Here is a 19,509-nt window from a genome sequence, read left to right as displayed (position 1 = left end):
AGAAAGTCCAAAGGAGAGCAACAAAAAAGATTTTGACAATCTGACCTTTGAGTTAAAAAATACTCAGGGGCGGAGGACCTGATAAGTCTTTAAATATGTTACTCCTGGGGGAATTCTGCACCAAAAAATTAAAACTTCTGTGCACAATATTTTAAAATTCTGTATATTTTATTTGTCAAAATAGTACAATATAATCAAACCAGTTTCAATTATTTTGGTAATTTATTTCAAAATACCTGTCAATAAGTATGTCTGTAACAATGCAGACAACGAAAAAGATTCAGGAAATGTTTTTTGACAAATAGATTCCTTACTAGGCATTCCTCTTCTCTGAGGAGTTTCCACCCTGGTATCCAGTGGAAGCTCCACATTGACCAACTAGTAGAGACCTTTGGTCATGAAGAAATTGTGGTCTGGGACCATATCAGTGGCCGTATTGGAACCTTTGCAGGTTTTCTCCTGCCTCCAGATCATCTTTGCATCCTCTCCTCTCTATGTTCTCCAGTAGGTCACGATCCTACTGCAAGAAGCCGTTCCCAGTACTGGGTTCAGTGCCAAACAAGAGTAATCTGCTCAGATGAATCCCCCCTTGCAAGAATTGGAGGAGATTGCATCTCAGCCAGCCTTGGCTTTCTGCTTTTCATCGCCAGATGATGTAGTTGTGTTGGGGGACTCCTCACCTCCACCGGATGATTATAGAGTCCACCAGGACCTTCTACAGAATGTGGCTTCTTCTATAGATATTCAGGTGTAAGTGTCTCAAGAGGTCTCACAGAAAAGTTATTACTTTGGGATCTGTGGGACCCTCTCAAGTGGTGCTTCCAACAAATCAGTCTAAAATGGAGCCTACTGAAGTTCTGTGGCAAACTTCTTCCCTACTGCCTATACTGAAAAGAATTGAGTGGAGATATTATGTTCCTTTTCAGGGATTTTAATGTTTTTACACCCCCCTGCTCTCAGGGTCTTTGGTGGGCTCAGTTAACAGTGAGGGAGAGTGCAGGGTCAGCAAGCATCTACCTCAAAAGCAAAGGATGTGAAGAAGCTTGTTGATCTTTTTTGGAAGGAACTTTATTCAGCAGCTGGACTACAGCTCCGGATCGCTAATCAGCAAGCTTTGCTGGGATGTTATGCTTTTTTCCCCTCTAAGACAATGTTTTAAACTTTATGAACAAGTTGCCAGAGGAGGCAAGACAAATTTTCTGGCTTTGGTGGACGAGCGGAAAATGGTGTCCAGGACCTTGCTTCGGGCAACATTAGTTCTTCTTTGAGTAGTGTCCCTGTGGATGCTCCATTTTAGGTGGCAGTGCGTCCCGGCGCCGTCTATTGGAGATTTATGGTAGCAGTGTCTGCGTGGGTGGTAGGCATCTCGCGGTGCCGTTGGTGCTGTGTGTAGCACGCACATGACCTGAGCCCTCCAGTTTCTTCTCAACTGTTCTCGGCTAAAGATGGAGCAAAGGGGCAGTGTTAGCACTTCTCCCTAAAACCATTAAGAAATAGCTTTTAGATACATATTTAGATAAATTGCTAGAGAGATACTTAGAGTTAGTGTTGGGAGGGGGGGGAAGTCTTGTTAATTCGTTAGACAACTCCCCCTTAAGGGAACGGTTACTAGTTAAAATGCCTGGTTCTCCGATGCGGCTTCTGCCGCTATGCCATGCCCAATTCAGACGGACATTCTTTATGCATACGCTGCCTGGGTGAGGGGCATATTCCCCAGAAATGCCCCCACTGCAGCAACCTGAGAGCCAGAGCCTGACGGGACAGGGATCTCCGGCTTAAAATGATCTTGATGGAGAAGTCCCTCCAGCCTGAGGCAGACAAGCAAACAGCCGCTCCAGGCAAACCTCAAGATGGGAAAGGAGACCTACCCTCTGAAAAACCAAAAAAGAGGGCTCAAACATCTCCGCAGAGAGGTCCGCAAAAGCAGAGGAAGTCTCCTGCAAGGTCGCTACCCCGATGCCATCTTACTCTTGGGTGAGCACCTATGACGTTCCAGGCACCTCTGGCACCACCGAGGTCAGAGTGAAAGAAACGGAGTCAAGGCACTGACAAAAACGTGCCGCCTCTATGGCACCGAGCTCACCGGTATGGGACTTGGCACCGAGTGTCTCAGGCACCATGCCTCCACTCCCAGCACTGACAACTCAGTCGGCACCAGTAGACGCCACAAAATTGGCACTGACGGCACCGGCCAAACAACAACACCGGTCGGCACCGACTCCATCAACAAAAGGGAAAGCACCCCCGGCACCGATTACTCAGAAATCAGCACCGACAGTCTCCGCTGCATCAGAGAGACTTAGAAATCTCATCAGCACCACATTCACCAGTACTCAGTGCTGAGGGCTCCCCCACAGACTCCAGAGGAGATCACAGCCCCCAAGACATGGCACAGTCCTCCAGTGATGAGGAGGATGATTTGCAGGGACAATACCCCCTATATCCATGTCACTCCTCACCTAAGGCCCACCGACCAACAGGGAGCCACATGGGTCCAAGACACCAGATATGAACCAAACATGGTGCAGACCCCCATGGATGTACCCTCCTGTGGCTTTCTCACTGCAATGGGTGCACTGGGAACTTTGCAGCTCATATAGGGGTCAGCATTCTAGACCGTCCACAGCGCATAGATGTGAACTGCGCTCTAACCCAGTGTCTCCCACACCACAACCCTGGGAGACACAGGAAGGGGGAGAGGACACAGAGACGGGCACAGACCATGACACATCTCCTGTACGCAATTCATCTTCCTCCCCAGATGAGGCAATTATGCCCCCACCGCCAGCCTCAGCGGATGACTTTAAACAGTTTCAAGAGCTGTTCAAGAGAGTTGTGCAAAGCTAAGACATCCCGCTCAAGGTGGTAAAGACAAACCAGCACAAGCTGGTACAAATACTGCAACCCGCATCTACCTCCAAGATTGCCCTTCCCATCAACGAGGCCAACTTGGATCCTATGGAGACAGTCTGGCAGACACTTGCTTCTATTCCACCCACCTACAAAAGAGTGGATAGAAAATATTATGTACCATCCAAGGCAACAGACTTTCTATTTGTGCTCCGGCCTCCCAACTCCCTAATTGTTGAGGCAGTAAATCACCGTAAGAAACAGCCATAATTCAAGGTTACAACCCATGACAAAACACAAAAGACTTGACTTGTTCGGATGCAAAGTATATTCCTCTGGCACCCTTCGGTTTTGAGTGACCAATTATTCAGCACTACTGGCCAAATACGACTATGACAACTATGGGAAACTTGCCCAGGTCACATCTGAGCTCCCAGAGGAAAAAGAGACACAATTCCAGGCCATTGTCACTGTGGGCCAAGTCATATCCAAAACAGCCCTTCAGGCGGCATTGGACACAGAAGACAGGGCAGCCAGAATGACAGCCACATGCTTGCTGAGGACAGCTTGCTAGTTTCCATTTGCCAATTCTCCTACCATGATGTTTTCCCACAAGCTATCCTACTACCCAATTGCTTGGACCTGCATCACTTTAGATGAGTGGGTCTTAAGCATGCTGGAATTTGGATATACCCTTCAATTTATTGCAACCCACTTCCTTTCCCATCCCTTTTCAGGGACCTCTGTCACAAGAAAGTTCTCCTTTGGGAGGTACAATCTCTTCTGTTGGGAGTTAAAGAGGAAATTCCTCGATTACACAGAGGGAAGGGTTTAATCTGGCTATTTCCAAATCCTAAGAGCAAAAGGAGGTCTCAGACCCACACTACACCAGTGACAGCTCAACAAATAACTAAAGAAAATAAAGTTTCACATGGCATTCTTGCTTCCTTTATCCTCCCTGGTGACTGGTATGCTGCCCTCGACTTAAAGGATGCTTATTTCCTTGTGTTGAGACACCAAAGCCACAGGAAATTCCTCAGATTTATGGTCAACCAATCTCACTACCAGTTTGCAGTCCTACCATTTGGCCGGTCTGTAGCCCCACATGTTGTGTTCACAAAGTGCATAGTGGTAGCATTTCTGAGAAAGTCAGGAGTTCGTGTTTTCAAAGCTAGATGACTGGTTAGTGAGAGGCTGATCCAGGAGCCAGGTGGTGTCCAGTGTGGCCATGATCCAATCCACCTATGGCTCTCTAAGGTTGCTTATGAAGGAGGAAAAAGCAATCTTATCACCTGTATGAAGATTAGAGTTTATAGGAGTGATCTTGATTGTATGAAAGCCGAGACATTCCTCCCATAGTCCAGGTTCCAGATGATGCTAAATATTTCTTTGGACCTGAAGGCCCATCCTACCACAACAATACGGAATTGCCTCAGTCTTCTGGGGCAAATGGCCTCATGTACTTGCATGGTTTGGCATGTTAGGCTGCATCTGAGGAAGCTGCAGGGGTGGCTGAGCTCTGTGTATTCCCAGTCTGTTATCCTCTGGACATGCTGGTTTAGATTCCTGTATGTGTCCTTAGTCACTTTGGAATGGTAGACAGACCCATCCACTGTGTTTGTGGGAGTACCATTTGCTCCTTGCAAGTTACTTTAACTCTGGTTGGAAGGCTCACCTGGGATCCCTGCAGAATCAAGGGCTGTGGGGTGGCCAGGACTTAGCTCTACATATAAATGTAAGATAATTGAGAGCCATTTGACGAGCATGTCACATGTTCCTCCCCCATATCATGGGAAGGAATTTACTAGTACTCATAGCGCATGGCCACTGTATTGTCTATGTGAATAGACAGAGAGGGGGCAGATCAACCCAGCTATCCCAAGTGGCAATGCTACTGTGAGACTCTTGTATCACCAGTTCAATCCATCTTGAAGCCTCCTACCTTCCAAGATGTCCAGAACAGTCTGGCAGATCAGATGAGTAGGTCTTCACCAGTCACCATGAGTGATCTCTTTGCCCAAATATAGCAAGGTTCATATCCCAATTGTGGGAGATTCCCCACTCGGACCTGTTCGCAACCAAAATCAGCAGGAAGTATTATCTGGTTTTTTTTTTTTTTCATGAGCAGGTCACAGTCCAGGATCCCTTGGGCGCGTGTACACGTTCCCTCTATTTCAACTACTACACAGAATAGTGGTAAAAATCAAACAGGATCATGCTCGAGTGATACTCGTAGCACCAGTGTGGCCTTACCAATATTCATTCTGCTGAACCTCTCAACCAGGGATCAGTTGACATTGCTAGTGGATCCAGATCTCACAGGACCTGTTACCCACACAATCTAGGGCACCCCACTTTTACCCTACTGTGGGCTCAAGGAGTAATCCTGTTAAGTTAGGCACCCCACTCTTTCCTGTCCTAGGTTCGGGGCATAAGGGCGTAACCTTCTGCGGGTTTGTGGGACTTTTTACCAGTGAAAGAGCCTTACACAGTAATATCCTTGATCAATTGTTAATAAATATAGGTTAACAGAATACATACGCTAAGCATACAATGCTCACCACTCCCAACAAGGCTGACAAACTTTTCTTGATGGCCAGTCAGGATCAGGTCATCTGGGGCTCCAGCTTCTGAATGGTGTGGTCAGCAAGGTGTGATGGTTTTGGAAGCTCTGACTTTGGGCTGTGTTCTGGAGTTTGGTTCCAAATAACTTCCTGTTGGCCCCCAGTTTATATTGTTAAAACTTGGGTCCTGCTTAGCTATCCCTTAACCAATCATTTTAAACTGAAGTACTACAAAACAGTATTTTTCACCAATCCTAGCCCACTATCTAAGAGTTCATTTGTTTTTGTCAAAATGTAAATTAAAGAACACACAGTGATAACTATAGGTAAACAAATGGAAGTATTACAAATTTAAAAACAGACAAAAGCAATAAATGGTATCTTTTTCAACTGAAACTGCTAAGTGGTTTTTCCAGACAGAGTTATCTTGCAAAGTTTTCTTTACACATCTTAAGATTTGTCTGTCTGGTCACTATTTGTGCTATTAGGCCAGAAATGCTTCTTAACAACCCAATATTATATTGTTTTGGTGCAGTTTAGATGGGATGTGACTCCCAGCTTCTTAGCTCATAGCTGCTGCTGTCCTACTATGGCTGCTGCTTCTTACTGCAGAAGGGCCTTGGCTTACAGACCATGGTCACCACCTCCATCATAACCGGGAGGCCCTTCACACCACAGCCTGGATGATCCATGGTTAACACCTCAGGAGAAAATATGTTCAAAGGAGGTACAAAACATCCTCTTAAATAATAGAAAATCTTCTAATAGGTATACTTGCCTGGTGAAGTGGAAGAGGTTCCCTGTCTAGTCCCAGCAGAAAGGCATTCCCTCAGTCCAAGCTCCGATACAACATGTGCTAGACTATTTGTTATAAATGAAACAGCAAGGCCTTGTCATTAATTCCACTAGGGTTCACCTAGCAGCTATCTTGGCTTTCCACCCTCCAATTGATCAATCACTTTTCTCCAACCCCATGTTGTCAGGTTTTTGAAGGGTTTGAACAGGTTATATCTCCAAGTAGAGAGGCTCCTGTTCCCCCCTAGGGTCTTGAAACTGGTTTTAACAAAACTAATGGGTCCATCCTTTTAACCGCTAGCTACCTGTTCACTGCTCCATGTCTCACTGAAAGTAGCATTTTTGGTGGCAGTCACCTCAGCCAGGAGAGTGGGTGAATTAGGAGTTCTGGTGTCTGACCCTCTGTATACATCAATCAGGCAATATATTTACCAACTTCACCAACATGCTCACGAGGGGGAGGGTGTTAATGTTTTACTTGGACAAGACTAAACTGTTAAATTGTCCTCTCAGTTGTTCGTGGCAATTGCAAACAGAATGAAGGACCTTCTGGTTTGTTCTCAAAGAATCTTGTCCTGGATTCCTTCCTGTATCCATTTGTGCTATGACATGGTTACTGTAACTCCACCAAATAGGATAACACATTCAACCACATCGCAGGCAGCCTCTGCAGTCTTTTTAGCCCATGTGCTTATTCTCTGTTTGAAGAGCTGCAACTTGGTCTACAGTACATTTGCCTCTCATGCTATCTCCCAACAGTCTACAGATGATGCCAGATTTGGATTGTGTGGTCCTTCAATCATTATTCAGGTAGACTCCAGTCTGACCTCCAGATCAAACTGCTTGTGATTGACCTGAAGTGGAATGAACGTGCTATCACTCAAAGAAGAAATGGTTATTAACTTGTTCTGTAACTGTTCTTTGAGTTGTTTCACACATGTCCATTCCATGACCCATCCTCCTTCCCCTCTGCATTGGAGTCCGTCCAGTAAGAAGGAACTGGGGGATCAGGGGGCAGCTCTGCAGCAGAGGGAAAAGTCTCTGAAAACAGTGCACTGGATGCACACACTCTGAAGTGGAATGGACATGTGCAACACAACTTTAACAACAACAGCTACAGAACAGGCTAGTAACCTTTTATCTCATAATAGGGGTTTTAAAAAAGTGAAATTACCAGTGGATCCAATTGGTCATGACTTCGGGTATCCCAAATTTATCCATTCCATAATACAAAATTACACCTTCACCTTATGAGAGCATCAGGGTGTGCCTAAACAAGATCGGTAAGTGGATGCAGGCTTTGTTACTCTTCTGAACAACTCTTCTGAGATATTATGGGATATTCTCCTAGTGAAAAAGCTGACCGAGGAATAGTAGGGTTTTTAATGTAAATCTGGCTACTGTTTCTGGACTATGAGAGAGACAAAAGAAAGACTTGGGAAATACATGCATTTTGTGCTACTGTAAATCTTTTACAGTCTTTAGCTTCTGTTTTAGCTCTCTCTCTCTAATTATTAAATGTTAAGCTTCCACTCCTATATATGCTGTCACACCAAAAAGCTACAATACTGTAATGTTATATCTCAGATTACATTTTTGTATTTACTCAGGGCGGGTCTACACTTAAAATGCTTCTTTCATCAGCATAGTTAATCCACCTCCGTGAGAGCTGTTAGCTACGTTAACAGGAGAAGCCCTCCCGTCGACATAGTACTCTCAACACGGAGCTACGTTGGCATAACTGCATTGCTCAGGGGTGTGGATTTTTCACACCCTTGAGCAAAATGGTTATACCGATGTAAGTTTCTAGTGTAGACCTGGCCTCAGTCTGAAAAATATAAAATACAAATGTTTTTAAAAATTTCTAACTCCATTTACAAAAAGAACGAGGAGTACTTGTGGCACTTTAGAGACTAACAAATTTATTTGGGCATAAGCTTTCATGGGCTAAACCCCAAATAAATGTGTTAGTCTCTAAGGTGCCACAAGTACTCCTTGTTCTTTTTGCTGATACAGACTAACACAGCTACCACTCTGTAACTTGATTTGCTGCTTTTATTATTTTTAGCTAATACTAAAATATTGCTCTTAAATATAATCTAGGGTTGATACATTTTTTGCTTCTCTTGTCTAGGCATATCTGACAGTATGTAAGGATGCTATAATGGTTGGCCTTGGAGATACAGAGTTTCAAGCACACCTTTTAGATGTTACTCTTTCAATTATGCAAACAGGTACACCCTAATAACAATGTTTGTGGTACTTTCTTCTTCCCCATGCTGCTGTAAGGGGTGTTTTTTCTCGTATAGTCTTTCCCTCTCACAGAGAGTCCTGGTTGCTTTAAGGAGAAGAGTTAGGGAATAAATTTCTGCTAAATTAGCATAGCCTCTGCCTCTGCTTTGGATCGTCTTTCCCCATGAATAAACTCCAGTGTATGCCTCTGCTGCTGTTCGTAGCTTCTGCTAGCAGCAATAGTGTGAATCATTGTGACCTGATTCTTGAGTTTCTTCTTTGAGTGCTTGCTCATGTCGATTCCATTCTAGGTATGTGTGCCCCCACATGCACAGTTGTCAGAGACTTTTTGCCTTAGCAGTATCTGTTGGGCTGGCTGTGTCGCCCTCTGTAGTGCCGTGCTTATGTGGCAGTATATCAGGTGCCGGCAGCCCTATGTCCTCTCAGTTCCTTCTTACTGCATGTGACGGTTGTTTGGAGCGCCTGGCCTTGCTTAGCAAGAGCATTAGAGGTTCTTCACTGTTCAGATCGTTCTCCTATGATATTTAATCCAGTGATTAGTTAGCTGTTAAGTGTTTTAGTAGTAGTTTAGTAGTTAGAGTCCCGGCTGGCACTTAGTCCTTGAGTGGGGCATGCCCCGCTCCCCTGGTTTCAAGCCGTGTTCAGAGTGCAGCTGGTCGATGCCCATCAACGACTCTCACGAGAGTTATCTGACGTGCCTGGGGGAGTCCCATAGAAAAGAAAAGTACCGGATCTGCAAAAACTTTTGTCCCCAAACTCAAAAAGAGTGAAACATTCAATTAACGGCCCTCCTCATGGCAGATCCTATCAAGACGCCAGCTCAGACGACCAAGCCAGTGATGGGACCGCCCCTAAAGGCAGTGGAACGCCCCTGGACCACAGGCGTTGTTCCCCTTCTCCACGGTCGAGGACCCCAGTGCTGTAACCTCGGTCTCCGGCCAGAAGGCGCAGATCTCCAACACCACGGTCTCCGCCTACAAGACACGGAACTCAGGAGTCTCAACGCTGATCCCCATACTCTCAGTACCGACGGTCTTTCTGCCAGAGATCACGAAGGCACTGGTCGCCTCGCAGATCTCCCAGTTGTCTGCCCCCTCCAACATGAGATGGTTTCTGGTCACGGCACCGTTCGCTGAGGCCCTGGTACGTTCTTGGGACAGGCACCGGCCCTCGCCCTCCCCATACCGGTCGCCGACAGACTCAGGTTTCCACGGCCCCGCCCTGGTAACCAGAAGGGAAGTGGTCTGGGTCAGAGGGACAGTTCAGCCCTTCCCCTATACAGGGCGAATTGTCTCCCAGCCGGGAGCCTGCCAAGGCACCTGCAGCACCAGCATGGGATCAAGGGCAGTGGCCTTTCCAGTGGCAGTACTGGAACCCGTGGGGAGTGCCTGTTATGCCAGCTCCATGCTCCCACTGCTCCTCCCAGGCTAAATCAGACAAGCTTCCTCTGGCACAGCCGGCACTACTGTTGGAGCAAGGGGCCAAATCCGAAGCGGTGACCCACGGGGGCCCCAGCAGCCGCAGAGCAATCACCGACGCAGCAAGGGGACACCCCCCAACCTTCAGCGGTGCAGTCATCCTCGTTGTCCCCGGACGAGGTGGTGGCAGAGCCCTCACAAACCCGAACCTTCTCCCCCCCCCAATTACTTCAGGGAGCACCAAGCCCTACTTAAAAGGGTGGCGGCCAACCTGAACTTGGAGGTCGAGGAGCTAGCCTCTTCAATGTCATTCCCTCCCCAGCCCGGGTTGCATTGCCTGTTCACCCAGAGGTCCTAAAGTCAGTGTGGCAGACCTCATCTTTCATTCCACCCACATCTCAGAAGGCAGAAAAGAAGTACTATGTCCCCACGAAGGGGTTTGAATACGTATACACGCACCCTCCCGTGGGGTCCCTGGTTGTGTTCACTGTCAACGAAAGGGCCAGGCAAATGGCACCCCCAAAAATAAAGATGCCAAGAGGCTGGACTTATTTGGCAGAAAAATTTATTCAACAGCAAGCTTCCACTTTAGGGGGTCTAACCATCAGGCCCTACTTGGTAGATATAATTTCAACCTGTGGCACTCAATCGGCAAGTTCAAAGAGAGCCTCCCACAGGATCAGGCGCAGGAGTTCACCGCTCTGATAGAAGAGGGCAAGGTGGTTAGGGTGACCAGATTACATGAACAAAAAATCGGGACACATGGGGGGGCAGGTCCAGAGTGCCGCCGAAGCAAAAAAAAAAAAAAAAAAAGCCCCGAGCCAGAATATCGGGACAAATGGCATCCCGACCATACATCCGTCGGGATGTGGGACAAACGACTGAATATCAGGACAGTCCCGATTTTATCGGGACGTCTGGTCACCCTAAAGGCAGTAGCCCAGGGTGTCCTCCAGAGGGCCGGGTATGCCACGGACTTGCGTCCAGGGTGGTTGCCTCTGCAATAGCCATGAGGCTAGCTCCTGGTTACAGACCTCTGGGCTGTCCCAAGAAATGCAATCCACCCTCCAGGACCTCCCTTTCGAGGGAACGGGGCTCTTCTCTGAGCTAACTGGTGCTAGGCTCCACAGCCTTAAAGACTCTCAGGCCACCCTCCGCTCTTTGGGCCTGCATACTCCTCAGCAGGCCAGAAAGCCATTCCGCCCTCTGCCGTCGTCGAGGTCTTGGGGTACCCCTCGATCAGGCTCCTACAAAGACAGGGGCTTTAAGCGATGCCACCAGCGGCGTCTCATCCACCTGCCCAGCCTGGTCCTTCCAAGGACCAAGGCAGCCAAAAGCAGTCAGTTTGAGGGTGCGCCTGAGGACAACGCTCCAGTTGCTGCACCGGATCCGTTCCCTGTCTTCCTCAACCACCTCTGCCCTTTCCGGTCGGCCTGGTCCGATATCACCTCAGACCGCTGGGTGCTCGACACAGTCTTGTTGGGCTATAACCTGCAGTTTGCAGCCAACCAACCCTTTCATCCCCCTTCCAGGACCCTTCTCACGAGCAACTCCTCGTTCAGAAGGTTGAAAACCTCCTGCGCCTAGGGACAGTGGAAGAGGTTCCGCAAGGCATGGAGGGAAGAGGATTTTACTCCCGCTACTTCCTCATTCCGAAGGCAAAAGGGGGCCTCAGACCTATTCTAGACCTGCGTCGCCTCAACACGTCTCTCAAAAAGTTGAAGTTTCTTATGGTCTTTCTGGCCTGCATCATCCCGTCCCTGGATCCGGGAGACTGGTACGCCGCCCTCTTTTTAAAGGACACATACTTCCATATTCCCAGGGCACTGGCGTTTCACGTTGGGCCAGTGCCATTTCCAGTTAAGGGTGATGCCCTCTGGTCTCTCGTCGGCTCAGAGAGTGTTCACCAAGTGTATAGCACCAGTGGCCGCTTATCTGCGATGTTGGGGTGGGGGTCCAAATCTACCCATACCTCAACGACTGGTTGATAAGGAAGGGGCTGGTCCTTGTATCAGGTGCAGAGGCATCTCGATCTGTTCCACTTGCCACGACCTGGGCCTAATAATAAATGATAAAAAGTCAACCCTCACCCTAGTGCAACATATAGAATTCATTGGTGTGGTACTCGACTCCACTTGAGCCAGAGCCTTCCTCCCCAAGACTTGGTTCCAAGCCATAGTGGACCTCATCTCATCTCTGCATGCCCATACACTCACCACTGCCCACACGTGCCTTAGACTGTTAAGTCACATGGCAGCATGCGCTTACGTGGTCCGGCACATGCAACTCCGCCTCCGGCCCCTACAGGTGTGGCTGGTGTTGGAGTATGGACTGGGTGATCAGAATTCCGCACAGTGTACTGTCGTCCCTTACCTGGTGGCAAGATTCCACATCGGTGCTGGAGGGAGTCCCTTTCGCAGCCCTCGTCGGTGACTCCTGTCTCCGACACTTCGGACCCGGGCTGGGGTGCCCAGCTGGGCAATCTCAGTACTCAAGGCTGTTGGTCCAGTCACGATCGGTCCCTGCACATCAGTGTCAGGGAACTCAGGGCTGTTCACCTAGTCTGCCAAGCCTTTCAGACTCGCATACGAGGCAGGGTGATTCAGGTCCTAATGGACAACATGGCCACTGTCTTCTATATCAACAGACAAGGGGGAGCCAGGTCGTCTGCCCTCTTCCAGGAAGCACTCTGGCTCTGGGATTTCTGTCTGCAGCAATCCATCTTGTGGCTGCTCACCTCCCAGGGGCCAGGAATGCTTGGGCAGGATATTCTCATCTCGCCACAAGTGATCCCTTCACCTGGAGGTGATCAGTTCTATCTTCCACGGGTGCGGAACTCCCCAGGTGGACCTACTCGCATCCAGGCAGAACAGAAAATGCCACATCTTCTGCTCGTTCCAGGGCAGGGACAGGGAATCCCGGTCGGAGGCCTCCTGCTCCCATGGTCGGGGGCTCTGATGTATGCCTTTCCTCTGGTGCCATTGCTGCCAGAGTTGTCATGAAGATCAAGGAGGACAGGGCGAAGGTCATCCTCATAGCGCCGGCAAGGCTGCGCCAACACTAGTTCAGCACTCTGCTGGACCTCTCAGTGGCGACCCCATTCCGGATGCCACTCAGGGCGGACCTGTTATCCCAGAACCACGGCAGTCTCCTGCACCCAAACCTGGCAGCGCTACATCTGACGTCTTGGCTGCTGCATGGCTAAACACACAAGAAAACAGCAGCATTTGTCAGAGGTCCAGTGAATCCTGTTGGGCAGTAGAAAGTCCTCCCCCAGCACGACCTACCTGGCCAAATGGAAGCGATTCACCTGCTGGATGGTGAATAAGGGGCTCCCCATTGCAGCTCATTCTAGATTACTTCCTGCCCCTCAAGCTACAGGGCTTGTCACTCTCATCCATCAAAGTCCATTTAGTGGCCATCTCGGCCTTCCACCCACTGCTCGAAGGCAGGTCGGTTTTCTCTCAGGAGATCATGGCCAGATTCCTTAAGGGCCTGGAGCGCCTCTACCCGCACATCAGGGATCCTGTTCCTCCATGGGACTTGAATCTGGTGCTTTGCGGCTCACTGATCCCCCCTTCGAGCCTCTGGCTCCCTGCTCTCTCCTTCTCCTCTCTTGGAAGGTTGTGTTCCTGGTCGCGGTGACATCAGCCTGCCGGATAGCCAAGATTTGGGAGCTCACCTCAGAACTGCCTTACACTGTCTTCTACAAGGACAAGGCTAAAACCGCACCTGGGCTTCCTTCCTAAGGTAGTCTCTCAGTTTCATTCGAGCCAAAATATTTACTTACCAGTCTTCTTTCCGAAGCCAGATAAGTCGGAGGAGGAGCACAGGCTATATGCCCTGGACATCAGGAGGGCTCTGGCCTTCTACATTGACAGGACCAAGCCATTCCGTAAGTTGACGCAATTATTCTTGCTGTGGCAGACAGAATGAAAGGTTATCCTGTTTCTGCTCAGAGAATTTCCTCCTGGATCACTGCCTGCATTCACTTTTGCTATGATCAAGAAAAGGTGCTGCCCCGGCAATCGTCACTGCCCAATCTACCAAGGTGCAGGCCTGTTTAGCAGCTTTTTTGGCCCACGTGCCTATTCAGGACATCTGTAGGGCAGCCACCTGGTCATTGGTCCTTACTTTCATGTTCCACTATGCACTTACCCAGCTGGCCCAGGACGATGCTGGCTTTGGTAGAGCAGTATTGCAAGCCGCCAAGAGGTGAACTCTGAGCCCACCTCCATAGATACTGCTTGTGAGTCACCTAGAATGGAATCGACATGAGCAAGCACTCGAAGAAGAAAAAACGGTTACCTGCCTTTCGTAACTACTGTTCTTCAAGCTGTGTTGCTCATGTCCATCCCATTACTCATCCTCCTACCTTTCTGTTGGAGTTGCCGGCAAGAAGGAACCGAGAGGGCGTAGGGCCGGTGACGGCTGATATACTGCCGCATGAGCGTGGCACTCCAGATGGCGCCACAGCAGGCCCTATGGATACCACTAAGGCAAAAGTCTCCGACAACTGTGCACATGGGTGTGTACACACCTAGAATGGACATGAGCAACGTATCTTGAAGAACAGTTATGAAATGTAGGTAACCATTTTTTCTCTGCTGTTCACAGGCTTCTGAATAGCAGTAGTGATTTTGACTTATTTACATTGCTGCCACAGCTTGATCAAACTGTCATTGGAGTTGTCTATCTCTAGGCTCCAGGAGATAACTCTGTCATATCTAGTATTCAGTTTGCATTTGGAGTTATCTCCATAATAAGGACTAAGTGAAAGCTTAATTTCTGAAGAAACTTATAGGTTAGGCCCCAATACTCCTCATTGAAAACTTCCCACTGAGTAGTGAAGAAATGGATTTTTTTTAGGCAGTGTGTGTAATGTTTCCAGCCCCTCTCACATATAATATAGAAATAAATATTACTCTGCTGTGCTGGAAATGCAGCAGAGTTGTGCTTGGTGTTGTACTTGGTGAAAAAAGGAAAACGAGACTAACTGAAGTGACCAGGCTAATATTCCTGACACAACTCAGTAAACTAACTGGTCTCTTACATTTCTTCAATCATACAGGATTTTGTGTGAACTCCCATTTAAATAGAGGAAGGAAGCGACTTAGTCTGCTGTCTCTGACTTGATCTTTCCTTTGGATGTTTTGAATACAACTTTTTACAATATGTAGAGTGAATTTTACAAATGCTGTTATAAAACAAAAGGGTCCCTAAAGTCCCAAGAACTCCTCTGAAACCCACTTTCTTTTCTTCTACTGTATAGTTTCCTTTATTAAAATATATTTTTATGAAAATATGAAATATGAAAATATTTTTATGAAAGCAAAGTAGCAGCTCTCAATGTGAAAAAGAGCTATTTTACAGGGTGGGAGAGGGAACAAGTCCATAGGCATGTTTATTTGAAAACAATTGAACGTTTTCATGTCTGGACCCTGTGTCCCTGCATGGCTTTGCAATTTAGCTGTTACCTTAAAATTAGTGTACAAAAGACACCATATACAAAACCTCATGATGATGTTTTACATCTTAAAAATTAAATTTGCCAAACATTTAAGCTGTTATCTAAAAGAATTGATACCGTAATTAAAACAGTAAAATCAGTAAGAAATCTAAACAGATGTTAATTAACTAAATATAAAATAATCTGCACTAGTAAATTACAGCCATTTATATAGTGTAAATGAATTTCATTCTAAGCTTGTAGCTAAAGCAGGGCTTAAATTTAGCCAGAGATGTCCAGAGTGGAGCTCTGATAAATATTTTTCAACCCCCCTGGAGTTTTTATAGTATGTTGAGGGGTAGGCGGCGAGGCTCTGGGAAATACTGTGAGAATTTAAGCCCTGAGCTAAAGAATATCAATCTAGTTAAAAATCTGTAGTTTTTAAAATATCTAATATGATATTTGTTTCTCTAGAAAGAGGCTGCTTTTGTATTCCTACATTACTTTGTGTTCTAAAAGAGATTATTGAAGCTTCTTTGACTCAAAACATTGATACGGATGAAGAATTGGCAACATTTCTCCATGCTGTTCAGGCTCTGTTCCAGAAAATTTTAGAAAGTGTGGCACGCAGGCTCAGAAAACAGCGGGAAGAGGGGCTTCAGGTATTTGTCATCCTATTACATACACGCACACAAAACCATGTGATTGTAAAGTTAACTATAAACACTGACTCTGACTTTGACTTTTACTCAGTTGTGAGTTGGACACATTGGGTTTATTGGCACAAAAATACTTGATTATCCTCTCAGTTTAATAATTGATTTGACATTATGCCATTTGTGTCTTGTGCTCTAAGCCTTGTCATCGATAGGATTTTCCCCACTGCTGGTCCTGCTCAGTGGAAATACTAACATAAAAAAGAATCAAGCATTTGTGATGTCAGTTTAGACTGCCAAACTGGATCAGGCATTTTTATGCTAGTTCCTCCTTCTGTAGGCTATTTGTCTCTTCTTCACAGCTATATGGCTTACAACTGTTCTCTCTTGCCCAAAGGAGTGGTGTCAAAGTCCTCCAGAACCTACTTTACTTCGAGAAAAGGATATTTATATGCTTATAGCAGGGTCTGGACAGTGTTATTTTCCTAGTGCTGAGATCAGTAGATCAGTGCCAGGAAGTCTTGGATCCTTTCAAGTAATCCTACGTCTGCATTTGAGCTGGGAGGGGTGATTCCCAGCTCATGTAGACACACCTGCACTAGCTGTACTCAAGCTAGCATGCTAAAAATAGCAGCATAGAATGGCATGGGCAGGAATTTGGGTTAGCCACCCAGGTACATATCCAGGGAGTCTGGGTGGGTACATACGCAGGCATCTAGCCTAAGCTGCTGTCCATGCTACCCTAGCTACAATGTTGTTTTTAGCACGCCAGCTTGAGCAGAGCTAGTGTAGGTATGTCTACATGAGCTGGGAATAGTATCTCCCCGCTCAAATGTAGACATAGCCTTAGGGTCCAAGCCTTTGCCTTTAGTGCCCTTGGGGGATTTTCCTTGTGCTTTTCAACCCTTTGACTAGGCCCTAAAGGATAGATTCACAGAGACCTAACTGCTCTCGTAATGCTAGTTCTCTTCCTTATTCTGAGTTGCTAAATTGCACCAAAAGACAGCTAAACTACATTAAATATTTTCCTAACATTAGTTTTCTAGGTAAGCAATTGCTGTGGAGGGGTTATGTGATAGCAAATGGGAGAGAGACAGTAGTTCCTGAGACACTCTATTAAGATGTAGTCAACTCTATGAAAGTTTGAGAATCCCTGACTAAAGGCTTTTAATTGCACGAAAATGTTCTCGAAGTGGAAATACTGTAACTGATCTATATTTTTATTTATTTAGTTGATTCATTCTATTCAAATGCCTCTTGGAGAATTCATACACACAGTCCAGTGCTGGTGTTCATCTTGTCCAACAGTTCACCATGGTGTACTCTCTACTCTCCTAGCTGCAGTAGTGGTCGAGATAAGTCACACACTGCGAAAGGTAAAGAGTTTAAATAATCTGTTTTTTAGTTTATTATACTAAAAGTTCAACTTTTAAACCAAAGCAATTCAAAAGAGGGCTAGCCAGTGGTCAAGCTTGAATTGTACGGTAGTGCCCTTCCCTGGTTAATCTGAACCTCCATTGACTGTACATCAAAGGAAAGCCAGAGATCCTGACCTGTTGAAGGAGGCGTTATGCAGTGATAAAATTGGCATTTTTGTAGACTTAATAAAAAGCTTTGGTAGTTATCCTGTTATGCCCAAAAAAAAAAAAAAAAAAAAAAACGGTTTTCAGGAGCTTGGCTGTCTCAGGTTGCAGTTCAACATGTTAAGAGATATCAGAGGAAAAGCATCTTCCCATGGTAGAGCAGACCATGCCAACTGCTATCTCATTATCTCTGGACAAGGCAGTGGTTCCTGCAACACCCTCTCAGCCAGATGATTACAAACGCTCCCAGGATTTGCTGTGCTGCATAGTGGATTCACTTAAGACTCCTGTGGAGGTGGTACAGAACAGCTCTTGCACTCCTAAATATACTTCATACTCCCAAGTCTGGCATTACCAGTGAATGAAGCCTTATTGGCTCCAGCAAAGAACATCTGGCAGACACCATACGCTGCACCAACCTCCAAAATGGTTGCAGGTGCTGTCTTCTGGCATCTCTATACCCATAGTATACTTGGCTGTTTGCTTACCACAGCAACTAGAAGACTCCATTAATCAAATTCTTAACTTTGTTGCACTGGGCCTAAAAATCAACAGAGAGATGCCTTCCTTGGGTGCCAATATAGAGAATAGACTTGAATAGGGACAGAATTGAACTCCATGACAGCGAGGGCCTATCTGCCTAAGGACATGTTTGACATCATGGTAGTCCTCATCAACTAGTTGCAGACTCATGCATACGCTACTGTGAGAGCTTGCCTATGTCTGGTCGGTCACAAGGCTTTCTGCACACATCATGCACCATTTGAGACTTCGCTTTTGTTGCATGCTATGGTGGCTGAAGTTGTATACCTTCCAAACAGACACCACGTAGATATGATAGTGCAGGCCCCCTCTGAAGTCCTCTCATCACTGTATTGGTGGAAAGATCCAGATCAGGTGTGAAAAGGAGTACTGGTCTTCCTGCCTTTATTTACAGATGCCTCTCTACTTGGGGGAAGCTCACCTCTACCACCTTCAGGCCTGCTGTCTATGGATCTGTCAGGAAACTCGACTGCATACTTACTAGAGCTTAGGGCAATTTTTTTGCACCTGTACAGCATTTCTACCAGTGATTCAAGGACTGACAATACAAATTGTGACTGTCAACTTGACAGCTATGTTTTATAGACTATGGGGAACCCGATTGTCTCCTCTATGCCAGGAGGGTATTCGAGTCTCCCTTAGCGTGCTGCACTTTCCAGGATGCAAAATGCTTCAGCGCACCATATTAGTAGGCAATTCCATTATCCAAAATATTTTGAATGATTGAAAGAAGTCAATCATTTATAGAGTTGTTTTCACAAAACTAATGGGAGAAAACATCTTTGTTTCAGGCTATGCTGCTATTTAGTCAAACTTGTTTTTTTTAAAGTCTTATTGTTACTCAAAACTTGACACCAATAAGAGCTCAGGCAGCAAACAAGGAAATCACCGTATCCTTGGTTATAAAAACTGTTTATTATCTAATGTTCTTGTTCCCCACATGGTGGGTCCCAACCCACTAGTGCGGTCTGGGAAGGATCTAGGACTGTTGTGTGTGTGCCCTCCCCACACACCCACCCACACCCACCATGCTCTCGCTTACCCTGAGCAGCAGGCAGCAGCATAGGAAGCGGGATCTGGGTGGCAGCACCATGGCGGAAGCACCTTCAATGCATGTACAGGCTGCCTCTGTGCTGCTGCTGCTGCCTGCTTGCCTGCTGCCTCTGTGCTGCTGCTGCCTACCTACTTTTACTTCCTGTGGGTAGCAGGCAGCAGCATGGGAAGCAGGATCTGGGCTGGAGCCAGTAAGCAGACAGTCAGTAGCCTGATAGCGATCATAGGCCTGGCCATGAACGGAGAGGGGGAGCAACTAGGGCTGCAAGAGGGGGTAGGACTGGGAGAGCAAGAGCACGGGGACTGGGGGAGCTGAGCAGGCTTGGACTAAGAAGGGGAGAACAG

At 46.8% G+C, this 19,509-nt stretch overlaps 1 protein-coding gene across 2 annotated transcripts in view; it reads left to right on the top strand.

The window, feature by feature from the left end:
- The window catches only part of NCAPG2 (non-SMC condensin II complex subunit G2), a 127,951-nt gene that overhangs the window by 92,546 nt on the left and 15,896 nt on the right, over positions 1-19,509 (top strand). For both annotated transcript variants that reach the window (XM_029911639.1, XM_029911638.1), the window contains 3 exons: positions 8,344-8,443; positions 15,804-15,991; positions 17,218-17,361. In XM_029911639.1, the coding sequence (XP_029767499.1) occupies positions 8,344-8,443; positions 15,804-15,991; positions 17,218-17,361 (432 nt within the window). The remainder of the gene's footprint in view (positions 1-8,343; positions 8,444-15,803; positions 15,992-17,217; positions 17,362-19,509) is intronic.

This window comes from Terrapene carolina, unplaced genomic scaffold, assembly GCF_002925995.2.
Source record: "Terrapene carolina triunguis isolate 2854851 unplaced genomic scaffold, T_m_triunguis-2.0 Scaffold111, whole genome shotgun sequence".
NCBI lineage: Eukaryota > Metazoa > Chordata > Testudines > Emydidae > Terrapene > Terrapene triunguis.
The sequence above is the reverse complement of the archived record's forward strand: the minus strand, read 5'-3'. Positions and strand labels throughout refer to the sequence as shown.